This window comes from Rhododendron vialii, chromosome 2a (genome assembly GCF_030253575.1).
Source record: "Rhododendron vialii isolate Sample 1 chromosome 2a, ASM3025357v1".
Taxonomy (NCBI): Eukaryota; Viridiplantae; Streptophyta; class Magnoliopsida; order Ericales; family Ericaceae; genus Rhododendron; species Rhododendron vialii.
In genome coordinates this window covers 21010766-21029756 of record NC_080558.1, presented here as the reverse complement: position 1 = coordinate 21029756, position 18991 = coordinate 21010766, and the positions used below count along the sequence as shown (strand labels likewise).

The following is an 18991-nucleotide window of genomic DNA, read 5'->3' as shown; positions in this document are numbered from 1 at the left end:
TTTCAATCGCTCGGGGGAGGGGGTAGGCGTTGCCTTTCCCCTCCTCTCCCTGGGCGATCCTCCTCTCCTCTCACACTTCTGTCTTTTTTTTTCATCTATTTTTCCTATTCAAAAACTGATCGGTTTAGGTATAGGGAGCTGAAGATGGTGGCGATGGAGATCGATGCCGGCGTCATGGTTCTCGACGGCTGTTTACCCTCTGGTTGTTTATGGGAGTTGAATCGACAGTTTCTCGGTGACTGGTTTGGGGTTTTCAGCCAGCAACGGGAGCGACGAATGGTAAGATTTCTAGATCTATTGTCTTTTTCCTCCTTTTGTCTATTTTTTCCGCCCCTATCCTAGTTGTCTGCTCCTCTTCTCACATTGCTGCTCCTCCATCTTCGACGTCCTTCTCTCAGCTGTGATCGTACTCGTTGGTTCCCCGCTGATTTTTTCTCATGGGTAAAGTGGTTGTCGGCCTAACGGCTCGGTGGTTCTGCCGATTATGGGCACAATCGGCGTCTGTCCCCCACCGTATACACTGTTGGGTGGCTACTTTCTAATGGCTCAGTGAGCTTCTGCGATAGGTGAGTTGGTGTGTGGATGGTTCATTTTGCCGATGGGTTGGCCATCGGTGGCGTGGTTGGTCTGGTGGTGTCTATTCAGTTTGATGGTGGTCCTGTTCTACAAGTGGCCGTTGGCGGTGCTGTGGTGGTGATGTTTGAAGATTTGCAGAAAACTAGGGCTAGGTTTTGAGTATTCTTGGGCTAGGCTTAGCCCACTTTTGTGGGCTATGTTTTCAAGGTGTTATAGAGCTTTAATTTTCAAATCTAGCTCTTTAGGCCTTTCGTTTGTTTGAATTGTACTGTATAATCTAGGCTATTGTGGTCTTTAGGTGTTTGGGCATCAAACCCCCAGGCTGTAAAGCTTTGCCCTTTTTATCTAATTTTGGTAGGATTTGTCAATAGTGCATAGCTAGGATGAATGACCCCATACATACATACCCCGTCGTGTCCTATACTTTCTTCATGATAGGAAAGAAAAAGAAAATGGTAGAAAAATGAGCGAGAAGTGGGAGGAAACTTGCACTACTCATATATAATATAGAATACTAGAATTTGTTGCCTTTTTTTTTTTCAAAATTGTTGAAATTTCATTGATAGAAAGGAAGAACAGATACACTAAAAGAAGCTCCTATACTCATGGAGAGAAATGGACAGCCGGGTAGGCCTCCCAAGGGACACACCTACAACTCCAAAACCACAACTAGCAACCCATTAACACTCGAAACCTCCACCAACGTGAAGGATACAACTCCATAGAGGGAGAAGAACAGAAAAAAGAATACCCGAAACCTCCACCAACAGGGAGGAGACAACTCCATAGAGGGAAAAACAAAAAATAATTAAAACCAGTAAATAAAACAACCTTCTCTTGGTTATTGATCGTCGCTCCTTCGACCCCAAACTTAACGGATCATCTACACCCATAGGAGAGGGTTGAAGGGGGATGGGAGAAACCAAGAGGAGAACCTGACCGGAATAGAAAGCAGTGTCGAAAGGACTAAAGAGTGCGAGATTGGAGCCACCGGTGCGAAGCCGAGCCACCAGATCAGAAAGTATCGCCGTTTGTGCATTGTCCTGGAAAGCTGTTGGAGATGGGGGGCAAAAGATGGAGAGGTAAGACAGCAAGGGGGGCAGAGATCCTTTAAGGGAGAGTCGAACGGAGAGATGGTGTTGATAAGAGAAAGAAAGGAAGCCGGGGGGGGGGGGTGGGGTTGGCGAGGGGGAAGTCTAGAGGAATTTGTTGCTTTCTCTTTTTTATAAACAATGGTAGGGGAATTTTTTTTAATATTCCGTTCTTTTCTTTTGCACAAGTTCTAAACAAAGCCTTGAAGTTTGACGCTTAAAGGAAGTACAAATTAATAGCGAAGCTACAGAAGTTGGTAGGATAGTTTTCTAGGAATTAGTCGAAGTGTGTATGCTAGATCAGACACTGTGATGTTTATCAAAAAGAAGAAGCCTACGTTGTCATATTAAATTTGTGGGATATGGTGGGATACTGCATGTTCTCATTCGGCCAGTTTCTCGTACCGAAACGATGAATTAATGAAGGTAATTATATAAATCCCATGTCGACTAATTCCTAACGAAGCCCCAGCTGCATAAGACAAACGAATAATATGTATATTTGTCTAATTTGTGCCCTAAAAACCAGCTTTCACCATTCATAATTCTGATTAATTACTAGAAATTTATTATTATCCATTCAAAATGGACCAGCATCATAAAAAGACTTCTTGAGCTTCTCAGCTATCCTCGCAGCTCCACATGCAAATCCAGACGACTCTCCAACCTACACAAAATAATTAATACTCCAAATTTAAAAATTCTCAGCATTTAGACACCATATATATATATAGAGGCGGTTCCGGGGATACTTAAAAAAATCCTTAAAAAAAACCCCCCCAAGTTTCCGATCGAAATTTGATGATCCGAACCGCTCAATGTAATCAGAATGTGATTTTAAGGTGCCCGCGAGAAATCAGCAAAAAAAATGACCGAGAAGGGTTTCATCCGAACAGTTTTTTATTGAACTTTATTGAACGGTTCAATAAAAAACTACTCAAATCAAGCCCTTCCCGGTTAGTTTTTTTGTCAGTTTCCGCGAGCACCTTTAAAATCACATTCTGAACACATTGAGTGGCTTGGATCATCAAAATTTGATTGTGAACTATGAGATTAAGATTTGAAGGGTTTTTTTAAGTGTCCCCGGAACCACCCGTCTATATATATATATATATATATATATATATATATATATATATATATATATATCAGAAAAAGAAGAATTAAAAACTAAAGTCATTGCACAATATAAACAATCAATGATCATTCTAAATTTTTAGGATCGAGAAAGTAAAAGCACTAGAAATCAAATTGAATAGGTACAGAAAACGTGAGATCGATCAATGAGAGGCCTGGCAAGTCAATATTGTATGTGCCTGATCAATTTTTCAAGCAGACGTACCGAAGGTTGAACATCGATCATGGACACAACTCATTAATCTTGTAGAGTGCCAAGTCGATCATTCTACGCTCACTCAAATATTGCACGGTGCCGCATAGCACCTCCCCCGGTTAGGCAGATAATGTTGAGAGAAATATCTAGATTCAACACTTAAGGGAAACTAAGCCGCGTCTGCTGAAGCTTCTTTTTTTTTTTTTTTTAAAGCTTGGAAAAAAAAATGAATAAATCTCCATAATGGGTACATCGAGAGCAAACGCGTAATGCTTGCAGGAAACAACAACAGAATCGAAAAAAACGAACGAAATGTTGGAAGGCACAGAAACAGACCAAAGAGCAAGAACCATATAGAGGAGCCTAATTAAGCCAGCTTTTTGTTTTAGTTTCTCCTTAATTTCATAATTCGTGTAAACTTGTTTGCCACATATTTTTCTTCAGTATTTAGCAAATAAAAACTTAGATAACTTGTTGATTCTCGATCTATTTTGGTGCATGAGTTTGACTTCTGCTATTTGCAAAATGAACTTCTATCAAAATCTAAGTTGCCACACACACCCAACCTCCGGATAAGTTGTCTCCTAATCCAGGAATATTGAAGCTTAATTTCCAACATAGCAAGGTTCTAAATAACGGTAATGGGACACGTAAACGGTACGTCGATGTGTACGGTATCGGAAATATCAAATGATATATACGTAGAATCCATTGTTGCGGTTGTGAATTTTTAAATATCATTTTTGAGAAAAAAGATTTCCCGGTGCCTAAATCATACGTAACAGCCGAGTGGCTGCAACGGACCGATATGTAACGGCCTGTGACTCGGTCTATAAAGGGTAACGACCTGATAAGTAACAGAAACCGTTTCACTCCTACCGGTATATTGGGCTATAACCGTAAGGCCGAAAAATCGGTACGTATCGACCGTAACGTTTAAATCCTTGCAACATAGAATGGCCAATCTCACATGTCTTGATTTTATATTATCATGACAAACTCCAAAAAAAAAAAATTAGAAACTGCTAGTAAATAAGTAGAATTGCCATTTTTCTACCTTGCAGTGAATTGTGTGGAAAACTGTATCACCAACTGTAGAGAAGCTGGCATTCACAACCTCAGCTTCCTCCTCATGAATCAACCGGATAATCTCATTGAAAATGGGCTGACAATCCAACCCAGTAATCAAAACCACTTCTAGGGCTGATCCCATTTCATGGATCTCAATTTGTGGTGATCTGATCATCATACCTGCACTGCTTGATGCGCTCATCATTCTTGAATTAGGGTTCTTACCAGCTCTCATCATTTTGCTGTCTCTCTTCTCCTTCATTTCCTCCAATTCTTTCTCTAACTTCTTGATATAGGTTGACGCTTCGTCTAGTTGATCCGGCAGCGACATTGCTTCCTGCAACCCCATAAAAATTAAGGTCAGCAAATTTAGAGGGTTTAATGAGAGCCTGAATCAGTTTACTAAAGCACGACTCCAAAATAAATTTGGATTAACAGAACAATTACGCCATCCTTGCTTGTGGTTTCATTCAATTTCGCGTTGGATGTAATTTTCCTGTTTTCTTTTCTTTTGGCCTCTCTTTGTCTCAAGTTTTCTCTCTTGAGTTTAGAGCTTGGTTGTCTCGATGTACTCTTTGTCGAGTCCTAATAAAATCTTGTTGCCTATCAAAAAAAATTAACAGAACAATTACACGGCATACTAACTTTAATTTTAAATATAACTTCTTGCTTTTGACTCTTTCACGTCTCCAGCAGATTCAAGTATAACATTCATAGTAATCTTTGTAATTTATTTTCAAAGAGTAATAAAATTCTTTTTTGTTGTTAAAAAAAAAGTTATATCGTTCATATTGATGTATTATAACCTTCATCACGTATATTCATAACATCAACAAAAAATCCAATAACAAAAGATGGATGTCGCGTCCAATTTTTGCAACAAATTTATTGAATCCGATACAAGTGTTGAGAATTTAAGAGGAGTGCATAAATACACCCAAAAATGGTTTCTTGAAATTTCCTAAAAAATGGTTTCTGTCCCAAAAAAGTTCTTAAAAAACAAGTTTGGAAATTATATATCTACCAAAAAATTCCTAGGAAACAAGTTTCAAAAATCATATATGAAAAGTGTGTGTATATATTGTGAGAACTGTTCAGTAAAACTACAAAAATGAAAAGTAAAACCATGTGTCTGAGAGAGAGATGGGGTGTGAGAGAGGAAATGGTTTACAACAACCCAATACCCGGTTGATGCAGAAAACTAATCTCGAACCCTAAGAATAATAACAAACGTACGCAAATCATGCATACACATTAAAAGAAAAACTGATTCAAAAAATTGCTAAAAACCATTAGACTGATAAAAACATAGAGAGAGAGAGAGAGAGAGAGAGAGAGAGACCATAGAAGGGGGATGGGGAACTAAGGAATGGAGCTTGGAATAGAGGGCCTTCATATGATTTCTTCTATTTTTCTCTATAGTCTTTCTATCAGCTCTAGGGTTTTGCTCCATGTCAAACTTTGATCACTTGAAGAATGAGAAAAAAAGAAAAGAAAAGAAAAGAAAAGCTGATGTGAGTGGTTGTGTGTGTTGGAGGCTTTTATCAAGAGGAGAAAAGCTGACCAGTGTATAACAAAAGCACAACATCTATCGCAATCATAAATAGTAGTATATGGTGAAGGAAAAAAGCTAAAACTGATTTGAGAGAGTACGCAAGCTAGCTGGGTCTTTCTTCAGGATGGTCCACGGAATTTTTAATTTTTAATTTTTATTTTTGAAAATTGTGATTTTTTAGAACAAAAACGGAAATGAAAGCACAGGTACTGTGCAAATCTCGGCTTCAACAAATGAAAGCGTAGGTACTGTGTGAATCTCGGCTTCAACAATGTTGTCACCTTGATATTGAATCATTGATTGGGATGTGTCACAAAATACACCCTCTACGATATGCATTCTTTGAATGACTTTGAATTTTTCCTTTTCTCGGCAAAAGAAATTTTTTATAAAAATTTGAAAGGGATATATTGAGGGGAGAGCAAAATAGCAAGAAGAACTAAGCTGCTATAAAAATAAAAAATAATAAATAAAAAGAAACTTTGAATTCACTATGTTTTGGATAAAAGTTCATAACATTAATCTTCAAGAGAAAAACTATTTTATAGCGGAGCCGTGAATATACTTTGTGGCACTCAATTGCGCGCGTCTAAAAATGTTTTGGACAGTCCAGATTTAAAAAAAAACTATTCGCTTGAAGAGCTTAACTCTTCGCTGGAAGAGTTTTTTTTTTAAATTCAGACCATTAATTGCCAAAACGGACGGCTGAGATTGTTCGGAGCCGTGAATAAGTTCTCTCAATTTTCAATATTTGTAGGTTATGAGCTTTTATTTTGATATTCTGAATTTAAGAATATGTTATGAATTGTTAGACAAATGATATTATGATTTATCATGTTAAATGTTATAAATTAATGGCTATATATATTAAATGAGATATTACATACCATAGGCGGTTCGGTCGCTCATCACATTTGTCATTTTCTCCATCCATACCCGTCTGTTGTTGTTCTGCGGTTCGGTTGCTGGTTTGAGCGGTTTGAATGATTTGGACAGTTCATATATATATTAGGATCCGTCATGAATTTTCTTTGGCATTTTTTTATCTTATTATACACTATTCGGTTGACATCTTGTTAACTGTCTTCTCCGTTTTCCTTTTCCGGGCTTTGTTTGGAATATAATTGTCATGGGTTTGGGTGCCAAAATAGTTGAGATGCTTTCCTTGTGATTGTGATGCCTTTTAGCTTGGTTTCTTTAATTTTTTGTAACAATTTCAAAGATTAATAAAATTATCTTTTGCCTTTGAAAAAATATATATATTAGGATCCGTCTCCATCTGTACCATATCTCAAGTGGGTTTGCGGGCGGTTTTGGTTGACCCGCTGAGCACCCCTACTAACAGAGGTGCATTTTGTAGCATTTTCCATCAAGAACTGGTGAAATGATGTGGATCCGGCTCCTCTACAAAAAAAATCTTACAAAAAATTGACATGATCATATAAGATGACACCCTTTTAATTAAATTTGAATATGAATCCAGTAGAAGACTGTAAAACCAAATTGAAAAAAAAAAAAAAACCTATCATTACGTACGTAAAACAAATCAACATCAATAATTTTGAGCTACAAAAAGTGTTGTCTAATACAGATCAGTAACACACATTGATCTTTCCAACAAACGAAAACAATAACTTGTTTAATTCAAAAATGAAAGGCGATTAGGGTTCGTCGTCGTCGTCTTCTTCTTCTTCTTCCGGTCAATTAATTTGTTTCATAAAAAGTAGGGGTGTCAAATAGGCGGATTTGGGTTAAAATGGGCAAGTTATAAGTGGGTTGGGTCTTTAATAGGTCATTGACCTATTTAGACCCATTAATTATGAGTTCAATTACCTATACCTAACCCGACTCATTTATTTAAAATCAAACCCGACCCGCCCATAAACCCAATTACATACTATATACTACAATTTAAAATGGCTAAAATACCAATGTACATTAAAATGACCATATTACCCCTGTAAATCTAAATGACAAATACCCCTATACACTAAAATTAATACTATCCCTATACTACTAAAATGATCAAATTACCCCGTTACACATAATTACCATATTACTGTCTCCTTATCTCTCTAGTCTTCATACTCTTCACTTCCCCCACTCCTATACACTAGACTATCACATTCCACATGGGTCTCGTAAATAATGGCATTTATTTGTTATGCACAGGTTTAATTATATAAACAAGAATGATTTTTGTCTTTGTTTGTCTTAGATAAAAATGAAAAATTTAGATATACCGATAATATTTTTATAAAGAACACAAAAAAAAAATCATTCTTATTTTTTATGAGGCACAAAACTAACAACCGCAAAAAAAATTCAAATAAAGACAAAAATAAAAAAGTGGAAAAAATTGTTAGTGGAACGGGGTCTGAGATTTTGATTTAAGGCCCCGTTCCAGAACACCTCCTTAAAAAATAAGTACTTATTTCACATTTTTAAACTTAAAAATAATATAAATGAAAAATAATTTTTCAATTTTTTTTGCACCGTATAAAAGATCTCAATGAGATCTATCAAACAAGATCCATATTGATAGGAAAATTATTTGCGTAAGCACATAATTTTTGAGTTTGAAATTGCCTTCTTAAAAAATAAGTACTTATTATCCTTTTCGGAACGGAGTCTAACTGTATTATCGACTAAATTCTACTGCTAGTCTGCTGGAGTACTAAATTTCAGGATTTCTCAAAAAGAGGGAAAAAAAAAGAGAAAAGGGAAAAAAAATAGAAAAAGGGCAGAGAGAGAGAGAGAGAGAGAGAGAGAGAGAGAGAGATCAGCATGGAATGGCATTTTCGTAAATCCACCAAGATAAAAGGCTACGCACACACAAAGGTGCCGTGCCCGAAACGCCACATTCAAATCTAACTCAGTCAATTTCATATCCGCGAATTTACAAATGGACTGATGAAGGTTTTTTTTTTGGGTCATAGTTATGATTTATTGGGTTATTTAAGTTGATCCAATTGAGACCCAATTAATAATGGGTTAGATGGGTTGAGACCCATTCTAACCCAACTAATAAATGGGTTGAGTTGGATCTATTTTTTAGTAGATGAGTTTGAATTTTTTAATGGGTCTGAGTTCAGTTTGTCACCCTTAATAAAAAGCAGCTTCTTTTTGAATTAATTCTTGTTGGAAATATTTGGTTAGAGGATCCCAGTCAAAAATATACAACACATATATATCCATTTTGGGATGCATATATATGATTACATGCATGCACCTATTTTTGGTACGTACATATATATGGTATGCGCTCCTAGTAAATTCATACCATTTGTTTAAGTTTTTTATTTTTGCATTTGTCAAATAAATTCATAACAACACGATAAAAGTTATGAAATTTAATACTCATTCCGTCTCTTTTTAAATGTCCTGTTTCGTAATTTCAACTTATTAAAAAGACATCATCATTACACTTTTCACATCAACTTTTTCCTCCACTTTTCCTAGTTACCCATCATCATTACACTTTTACTTACTAACTTTTCAAAATAAAATCTACTTTTAGGGGCAAAATAGATAATACACCAACTTTTACCCCCCTAACTTTACAAAATGGACACTTATTAAGGGACAATCCAAAATAAAATACTGGACACAAAAAAAGCCACGAAAGGAGTACTAATACTATGAATTTATCAAGAGTACGTACTACCCAAAAGCAGGGGCAGGGTGTTCAAGAAAATTTAAAATTAAAATCAGATAAATTAAATCAGTCTGAACCCACTTGTACGTTAGTTGTAGACTTCAGAGAAGCTAGAGAAAGCTACTAGCTACGACTAGGGCAAATTTCACTGACCTCCCCTGAGGTTTTTGACACGAACAGAAACCTCCCCTGAGGTTTCTGAAATGACACTGCCCTCCCCTCCTTTACCCGACAATACCAAGGGACCCCCCTGCCGTTACCTTTCCGTTAGAAAATGGATGGAAAATGTGATGTTGTACTATACTTTTTACAATACTTATACTACTCTCATCAGACTCTTTACCCCTCTCATTTATAAAATATAAAATACAAACATTTTTAAACTTTGTGCTCATTTCACTTTGAGATTTTGTCCTTATTTAAAAGGATTCATATTTGTTAATTTTCTGTCAAACTCTTGTGAATTATTGGTTCATCTTGATAAGAGGAATTGAAAAAAGTAAAAAATTAAGATTTTTACCAAATATTTTGAGAAATTCAATATTTTGGGTAGAAGTAATAAATTTATATTCTTTTGATTCCTCTCGTTGAGACAAACCAATAATCCACAAAAATTTAACGCAAAACTAGCAAATACGAAAAAAATTCAAATATGAACAAAAACCAAAAAGCCTAAAAAACTCCACAAACAAGCCCGCACGAAAAAAAAAATTGTGGGTTTGTTTGTGGAATTTTTAGGCTTTTTAGTTTTTGTTCATATTCAATTTTTTCATGCAGGCTTGTTTGTGGGATTTTTAGGCTTTTTGATTTTTGTTCATATTTGAATTTTTTTCGTATTTGCTAGTTTTGCGTTAAATTTTTCTCGATTATTGGTTTGTCTCAACGAGAGGAATCAAAAGAGTATAAATTTATTACTTTTACCCAAAAATCAGAATTTCTCAAAATATTTGGTAAAAGTCTTAATTTTTTACTTTTTTCAATTCCTCTTATCAAGACGAACCAATAATTCACAAGAGTTTGACAGAAAATTAACAAATATGAATCCTTTTAAATAAGGACAAAATCTCAAAGTGAAATGAGCACAAAGTGTAGAAATGTTTGTATTTTATAATTTATAAATGAGAGGGATAAAGAGTCTGATGAGAGTAGTATAGGTATTGTAAAAAGTATAGTACAACATCACCTTTTCCATCCATTTTCTAACGGAAAGGTAACGGCAGGGGGGTCCCTTGGTATTGTCGGGTAAAAGAGGGGAGGGCAGTGTCATTTCAGAAACCTCAGGGGAGGTTTCTGTTTGTGTCAGAAACCTCAGGGGAGGTCAGTGAAATTTGCCCCTAGGACTAACTACAGCAAGGGACGAAACGACTAACGCTTAGCTGGTCCACCCTTTAATAAAAAATAATGTAAAAGAATCTTGACTCTCGGGCTTCTACGAGCAAGCAAGCGCGCGGTTGCTTCTTTGGGTGAAAGATGGGCTCCTGGCTAGTATTGCGTTCCGACTCATGCATCTGCCAGTAAAGCATGTCCAATAAGTCGCCTTTTATGTTGTGTTTGCTTTGCTTCTTAAAAAGAATTTTTAAATTTTTTTTTCTTATTTTCAATACTTCTCTCTTTATCTCTTTTTATTTATTATTTATATTATTTTTCAAAAAACAAACCAAACTCAGCTTAGTCTGGTCATCTTTTTGGTCCCCAAAGTATTAGTAAACTGTCAATTTCGTTCCTAATGTACACATTTAACCAATTTTGTCCTCAACATTTAAAATGTGTCTATATGGTTCCTAGCCTAATGCTGTTTAGTTTTTCCGTCAAAAAGGAGGGCATTCTTGGTATTTCACATATTGTCATCTTTTTCAAACCCCAAACTCTGCTTTGTTTGGATTGGAATTTGAAAAGTTTTTTGAAAAATAGTAAGGGTAATAAATGAAAAGAGATAGAGAGAGAAATGTTGAAAGTAGAGAGAATTTAAGGGGAATTTTTTGAAAATTTAAATTACAAAGAGAACAAAGCAAAGTCACTTCCTCCTCCGACCTCCTCATCTTCGTCAAATTAACCCTAACCCTGAGAAGCAAAAGCTTTGTCCAATCAAAACTTGATTATTCTCACTCCCAATTTCCCTAATTTTATTATTTCTCAAAAAAAATGGTGCTTTTCTTGAGGGACTCCACCGTTGATGAGGAACTCCATCAACAACCCTTTGAGCTGAAAAAAATGGACGAGATTGCGACTGTTTAGATGATTGGATTGAAGAAACCCCTGTGATGGATATGGCTGGCTCTAATACAAAGTCAGAAAATAGTTCAGTGATGACGTGTTTACAACCATTTTTTGCCAAAAATCAGAAAATAAATTTACGGGTTAAAAGGTGGCTTCGAAGGTCAAGGCTCTAACCTCGAAAGACCTTACGTCCGGTTGCCCACGAATTAAGGCCGGTTCTTAAGAAATGTTGGGCCTTCCATAAAGGCTCAAATCAGTTAAAGGCCCAAGTCTCAAATTAGTCCACTAGGCTTGAGTTTTTTGTTCAGGCCTAACCCAGATTCCTAGGGGTAACAAAGCGTACGTAGTAGGCCCAAATCGGAAGGAGCCTTGATTTTCTCACCAGGCTTGGGCTCAGAAGGCTTACAATGCACAAAGGCCTGTGATTTACTACAAGTTCAGGCCCAATTGACGTATAGGCCTGCTGCGTTAAGAACATCATTCAAAGCCTTTAATGAGCAAGAAAGGGGCCTTAAGCTGCTCACAAACAGCTCAAAGGCCTAGAATATTTTTGCTAGGCAGATCTGGGTAAGCTGCTCACAAGCAGCTCAAGGTCTGAACTGGTGGGACCCCATTCTTCAGCATGAGGCAAGGCCAGTGACAAATGGCGTACATGCAACCCATGAAGATGCTAGTGAATGACTTTTGCAGACCTAAGCAAGCTGCTCACAAGCAACTCACCCAGGTCTGCTTGATATTTTAATTTTCGATTCTTTTTCCATAAGGAATCAGGCTCAAAGGATTCGAGGGACCACAAGAAGTGCAAGGCCCAATAAAATGATAGGAAAAGCCTGGAGTAATAGTAGTTTTTAGTTGTGGTGGGCCCGGAAGGAGTCCATTCAAGCAAAAGCTTGAGTATTTGAAGCAGCTCAAATGGCCTGGATGCTGCAGGAACTGAAATTCTTTTTGCCCTTTTACAAATAGAAGAGGGATTTCTCAGGCCTTTGCCGTTTTCTTGGAGTAAAAGGCATGTTTTGTTCAGAGAGCAGCCCCTTATTGGAGCATTTCGAAGTTGCTCAAGCCCAAGCTTTTGCTAGAAGGCCACATGGCAGTCATGCATTGGAGCTTTTTGAAGCAGCTCAAGACCTGTAGCTCCTATAACTCTCAGTTTTGGAGGCCTTGGCAATGGTCCACGACCTCAAAGCTCATAGCTTATGCACCTACATTTTCATTTCTTTAAAGCATTACTTGTATTCACTCCAAAGTAGTTTAAGTTTTCATCACTTTTTCTGTACCCAAGCCTCATTAAATCGTTAATGGAGTTTGTTTGATTCAAGTTTAGCTTCGCTTTAACTTTCTTTCCATTGTTCTAACAACGATAAGAAAATTTTAAGTCATTCGCTCGCAAAGGCAACCAACAAACCATCACTAGGCCTTACCCTTTGGGCCAAGCACAATCACTCGAAAGAAGTCAGATTTTGAGGCACGAAGGCCTTAAAACAACTCGGACAGCAATCCTGTCCTGGCATGTCCGCATTCTAAGCCGATTTGGTTTTGACACTTTTTGTGGAGAAACATGAAGATGATGATGGAAGTTCAAGCAATTAAGAGGTGTTTGGTAATGAAAAGGGTGGGTCTTGTAGAGAAACAGGTTTGGGAGATGGGTTTTTAGGAATTGGGTAATTTGAAAGCTCCAATTGAAGGAAATCCGGTTTTTTTTTTGTTTGGGTAAATAGAAATCCGGTTATTGATATGGTTGATTCACACCCGGATTCAGAAAAGATTGATTCAGTTAAGATAGAAGTTAAGGCTGTTTATGGTTGTGGGAATGCAAAAAGATGGGGTAAGTTGGTCGAAGGGGTGGAGAGGCACCGGAGAAGAGAAGCTCTCTAATTCTTGACATGTGAGGGTGAGAGTGAAATACCAAGAATGCCCTCTCTTTTGACGGAAAACTAAACAACGTTAGGGTTAGGGATCATTTAAACACACAATTTAAATGTTGGGCACGAAATTAACAACTCGCTAATACTTTGGGAGCCGTTTAGTTGTTTGACTCTATGTTTAGAGGTCTAGTTCTTTGTTTTGAAAACTAAGAGAACAGGTAGTTTTAGTTGTTCATTGTTGATTCTATATTTTAGAATCGTTTTGTTTTTATCAGCAAATTTTTTTTATTATAACCTTGTTAAGGGTACATCAAAAAAGAAAGAAAAAATCTAAACCACGATATTGAACCGTTGTTAGCATAGAACATAACTAGTTTAATCTCTTCCGCTCCATATATATTTATTTTGTTGGTCTAAATTGTTCTAAACTAAAATCTAACTGTGGAGATCTATTGAGGCCAAAAGTTGAATTGTCTTATTCATACCAATGGTCAAATTTATAAAGTAACTAAGATCCAACGGTGCTGAGTTTATTTCGGATCCAGCTGGAGTTTCTTTTTGATCCACACCTTTAATTGTATTGCATAAGTTCGTAAGTCTTTTTGATCAATGATTCTTGAAGCCCAACGACACTTATAAAGAAATTAATTCTATCCAAAATACATTAATTATACGAACCTAATACACACCTGGTACATGAAAGATAGACAGGTTCCATCAAAATATAAAATCGAGTCTTTCATCCAGACACGAAACCAAAACTCTCTAGCACATACCGCAAAAGCGTACCGATCGAAACAAGTTTGGCAATAAAGTGAGTCAAAAGATAAACACAATAGTTCCTATATATGGGATTACCATAAATTTTATCCCATCAATTAAGGACATCTCCCACGGCCCCACTTCCCATTTTTGCGAATTGTTTTGGTAGCAGTAGATATGAAATATTTGGTAGATGAATTCAGGTTTGAATGTCAACGAATGAAATTGCTAAAACTATTTTTGTGGATGTTTTGTGCACTATTTATGTGAAATACTTTACAATTGCACGTTTGTGGATAGTACTAAGAGCATGGGACCAAAATCGGAACAAAATTGGATTGATATCGGGGTTTGGTTCTTAGCAAGTTCCATGTACTAGCAGTATTCAAAAACAAAAAGTTTTATGTACTATATGTCTCATTGTTAGCTTTCGATTCAAAATCCTTTTCAGTCACTAAAACTTAAGGCCATCCACAATGGCATAATCAAAAATGGATAACCAAAAGTTGACACATCAGCTTTTGATTATCCATTTAAGAGGTTGCTAAGCTTAACAATGTTGAGGTCCACAATGGTCACTTCTAGTCCATAACTAAAATAAGGGATACACTATAATTTCACTCTCTCTCCCCTTGTGTTTTGCACCGTTGATCACTTCCCTCCATTACACTTTTTTTTTGACAAAAATATATCGATTTTCTCCTTTAATTTTGGAAAAAAAATTGGTGACTTCCTTCCCTAATATTATGAATTTGGAAAAAAATCATGTACTCAAAAAAAAAAAATAGATGTGTTCTTGAATTTGTAAAAAAATGTAAGGTTCTTTATGTACTCAACCACAAGGAGAGGAACGAAAAAAGAATTAAAAAAAATGAAAAAAAAAAAGTGAAATACCTTAATGCGGCGACAAATGTTTTCCACCATTGATCACTTCCCTCCATTACGTTTTTTTTGGGCAAAAATATATCGATTTTCTTTCTTAATTTTGGAGAAAAAATTGGTGACTTTCTTCCCTCATATTATGAATTTAGAAAAAAAATCATGTACTCAAAAAAAAAAAAAAACAGATGTGTTCTTGAATTTGTAAAAGAATGCAAGGTTCTTCATGTACTCTACCACAAGGAGAGGAACAAAAAAGAATAAAATAAAAATGAGAAAAAAAGTGAAATACCTTAATCCGGCGACAATGAGTTGAATTGTAAATGATCGAAAGATATGAGCTTTACTTTTGAAGGGAAAGAAAAAGAAAGAGTTCGTGGCTGAAGAAAATGAGATATATAGCAGGCAAAGAAAATAAGAAGAAAATACCATTTGAAACACGCGTGTATATAAATTTTAGAACCAGTTAACTTATGTGGTGTGAGATCCACAAATTTTGATTATTGAAAAAGATTGCTAGTTTTGGTTATCCAAAGCCCAAAATTTGATTATTTCTAAGAATGTTGTTAAGTTTGATTATACCATTGTGAGCTATCTTTTACCCAAATATTGTTAACTTTAAAAATAATTTGCTTTTGATTATGCCACTGTGGATGGCCTAACAAAACTAAATTATTTTGATCGGATGTATGTATGTATAAGAGGGTGAGAGAGTGTTATAAATAACTATTGTATCATGTTACTAAATTCCTACCGAACGTAGCGTGGTGTATCATTGTCAGAGAGAGAGAGAGAGAGAGAGAGAGAGAGAGATTCTCGTACAAAAGCATTATGAGAGAGAGAGAGAGAGAGATTGAGAGAAAGAGAGAGAGAGATATTCTCGTACAAAAGCATGATATGAGAGAGAGATTCTCTCGTACAAAAGATGATGAAGTCAAGGTCAAATATTATTATTTACTACTAGGGTCAAGAAAAGATTTTATCAATTCTCAGGTTATCATTTCTCTTGGATTCTCTCTTTTGTGGGCCATGTTACACCTTGTTTTGGAAAATTCGTTTTACGAAAATGCTAGATACACAACCACTCACACACAACAACTCACACAACCGCTGACGTCAAGCTGACGTCATGTTGACGTCAGCGCAAAACGACGTCGTTTTGATAATTTAAAAAAAAAAAAAAAAGGTCTCGGAACAGAAAAACCCCCCTTTTCCCTTTCCCTTCTCCCTTCTCCCATCTCGTTCAAAATACAGACACAGAAGCGAGGGACGGGCTCCCACCACAACTCCAGCTGCTCGACGGCGACCGCCAACCCCAGCTGCTCCCCCATCACCGGCGACCGCCACCAGCACCGGCTTCTGGCACCCCGACGCTGTCCACGACGAAGGTCTCTCTCTCTCTCTGTCCACGACGAAGGTCTCTCTCTCTCTCTCTCTCTCTCTCTCTCTCTCTCTCCTTGTTTCAGATTGATAGATTAATTCCCCCCACTATCTACTCCTCATCCTCATCAATTAGAGGGTTTCAATTTGAGAAATCCTAAAATGTTGTGCTGCCAAACTAAAAAAAAGAACCTAATTCGAAAATTTTGAGAAACCCCTAATTCGAAATTTCTACCTTCTGGCCTTGCTCCAAAAAAGTTGAAAAAAATGAAGTGTAGTTGACGTTGTTCCTGGTTAGTGTGGACGATGTGAAGCTTTTCCTTGTGGCTTTGTTGTGGGTTAGTCTGAACGAGAAGGGAGAAGGGAAAGGGAAAAGGGAGGTTTCTCTGTTCCGAGACCCTTTTTTTTTTTTTTTAATTATCAAAACGACGTTGTTTTGCGCTGACGTCAGCATGCCGTTAGCGGTTGTGTGAGTTGTTGTGTGGGAGTGGTTGTGTGTCTAGCATTTTCGTTCTTTTTATCCTTAATCTCTTTTCTCAATATATACCCTTATCGAGTTTTTATAAGGATTTGGGCAGATCGAATAAGAAAAGTCTGACGTGAGTGGGTTTATATGGAGTAATTCTACTTTGGAGCTAGATTAATTGAACCGCAATCTTTTCCTATTTTAAGTGTTGTTTGATAAAACTAAAAATTAAAATTAAAAGCCGAAACTTAAGTACTAAAAGGTGATTGCTGAATTAAATCTTGAAAGTTATTTGCTAAACATATTAAGCTCTGAATTAAAATAAATGATGAATTAATTTTAATTGCATTAGTTAAATAATTCTATTTTAATTCTGCTAATGATGGAGTGATGGTGGTGGTGGGCGTGGAGTGGTGGCCTGGTGGTGGAAGTAGTGGTGGTGTAGTGATGGTGGTAGTGGTGGTTATGGTGGAGCGATGGTGGTAGTGGTGGTGGTGGAGTGATGGTGGTAGTGGTGGAGTGGTGGTGGTGGTTGTAGTAGTGGCAGTGGCGGCGACAAAGTGTTTGTGGTAGTGCTAGTGTGGTAATGATAGTGGCGACGACGATGAGAGTGATAGTGGTGGTGGTGGTTGTGGCAAAATGGTGGTGGCAGTATCTACAGTAGTACTAGTGGTTGTAGATCGAAGCGACCAGAGTGGTGGTAGTGGTGGTGGTAGAGTTGTGGTGATGGTGATGACAATGATGATGTCGGTGGTGTGGAGGGTAGTGATGGAGGAGGAAAGGGTTGAATTCGAGCACGCATAAATTTAGTCATAATTAAGTAGCTCAAAACCATTTAATTTTTATTAACTTTTAAGCCTACATTTTAGGAGGAACTTAATTTTTTTAATAATGCAAAATATGATTATCAAACGTATTTAAGTCTCATTCTACTAAGATTTTTATTTTTTAAGTATTTATTTTTTACTTTACGAAACATGTCATTCTCTCATAATGCATCACCTTTAATCCAAAATATAAGTACTTATTTAAAAATTTTCTTAGCAGAACGGAACCTTAATCACTTATTACTTTATTTATTTCATTCAACTCCTCCTTGAAGGATCTCTGCCCTTACCTCTCCCCCCTCCATCCTCCCGACCATCTTCAGCAGTGCTTTGGGGCAATGTACAGGTGACGTTTTTTCAGATTTGGTGGCTCGGTGTCTTTCCTTCAGAAGCTACGATATTGTGCTATCAATCCATTCGACGCAGTCTCTACTCGGTCCGGTTTGCCTCTGATTCCTTCCTTCCCCTTTCAACCCTCCTGATAGGTGCAGATCCGGCGAGTTTGGGGTTGACGGAGAGTCGGCCAAATAAAAGAGAAGGAAAGTTGGTGGTTTTAGATTTTGTTGGTTTCGTTTTTGTATTTTGTTTGGTTTTAGTTTCTTCTCTTATGGGGAATCTCTCTCCCATGTTTGGGAGTTTCTCCCGGTTGGTTTCCCTAGTTCGGGCTATGTCCAGGTCTGGTTTTCCTAGATCCGGTGGGTGCTGGTATTGGATGTGTTCTAAGTTTCGTAGTGGTATCCAGTGCTCGTTGTCGCTTGCGTTTGTTGTATAATGAGCTGGCTGGCAGTTGGCTTGTGGTTTGCGAGGTTCTGGAGTTTAAACTTGGGAATCTAGTTCTCCAGGGACAGAGTCAGGATTTTCACCATGCAGGGGCGATTGTGCATGCGAGAAAAAAATAAAAATACATATGCATAATCACATAAATACATTAAAATTCAAAATAATATAAATACGTAAATCGGTTTAACTAATGGGATCGATCTTGATGTATGTGTATTGTTTTTCTTTATTGTTCATCTTCTTTTTTTCATTCATCACAACTAGACGAATTTGGTACATGGGCTTTCATGTTACTTGATTTTACCAGTCAAAAAATAAAGAATTAGGAGAAGTCTAGAACAACAATTGGGAAAAGACATACCTACAACTTAAATTTCACCAAAATTACTTTGGGTTTCTAAAATCTCTTCTCAGCTGTCTCTATTTTCTCGAAATTGCCTTTGAAGTCTTAATAATTGAGGATGTTTGTGCCGAGAGAGAGAGAGAGAGAGAGAGAGAGAGAGAGAGAGGAAATTTGGTGTGCCATTGAGATTT

The 18991-nt window shown here is 36.9% G+C and overlaps 2 protein-coding genes across 2 annotated transcripts; one reads left to right on the top strand and one right to left on the bottom strand.

Annotated features, from left to right (window-relative positions):
- Positions 1 to 2144: 2144 nt before the first annotated feature.
- Positions 2145 to 5587, bottom strand: LOC131316353 (transcription factor bHLH162). The gene is made up of 3 exons (XM_058345689.1): positions 5414 to 5587; positions 4058 to 4408; positions 2145 to 2334 (listed from the first exon to the last, which is right to left on the bottom strand). Exons 1-3 carry the CDS (start codon positions 5522 to 5524, stop codon positions 2248 to 2250), a joined length of 549 nt encoding a protein of 182 aa, XP_058201672.1. The 5' UTR covers positions 5525 to 5587; the 3' UTR covers positions 2145 to 2247.
- Positions 5588 to 12144: 6557 nt separating this feature from the next.
- LOC131317305 (uncharacterized) lies at positions 12145 to 18648 on the top strand. The gene is made up of 5 exons (XM_058346863.1): positions 12145 to 12225; positions 12465 to 12628; positions 13217 to 13331; positions 16191 to 16421; positions 18024 to 18648. The coding sequence occupies exons 1-5, from the start codon at positions 12145 to 12147 to the stop codon at positions 18447 to 18449; spliced, it is 1017 nt and encodes a 338-aa protein (XP_058202846.1). The 3' UTR covers positions 18450 to 18648.
- The last annotated feature ends 343 nt before the right edge of the window (positions 18649 to 18991 follow it).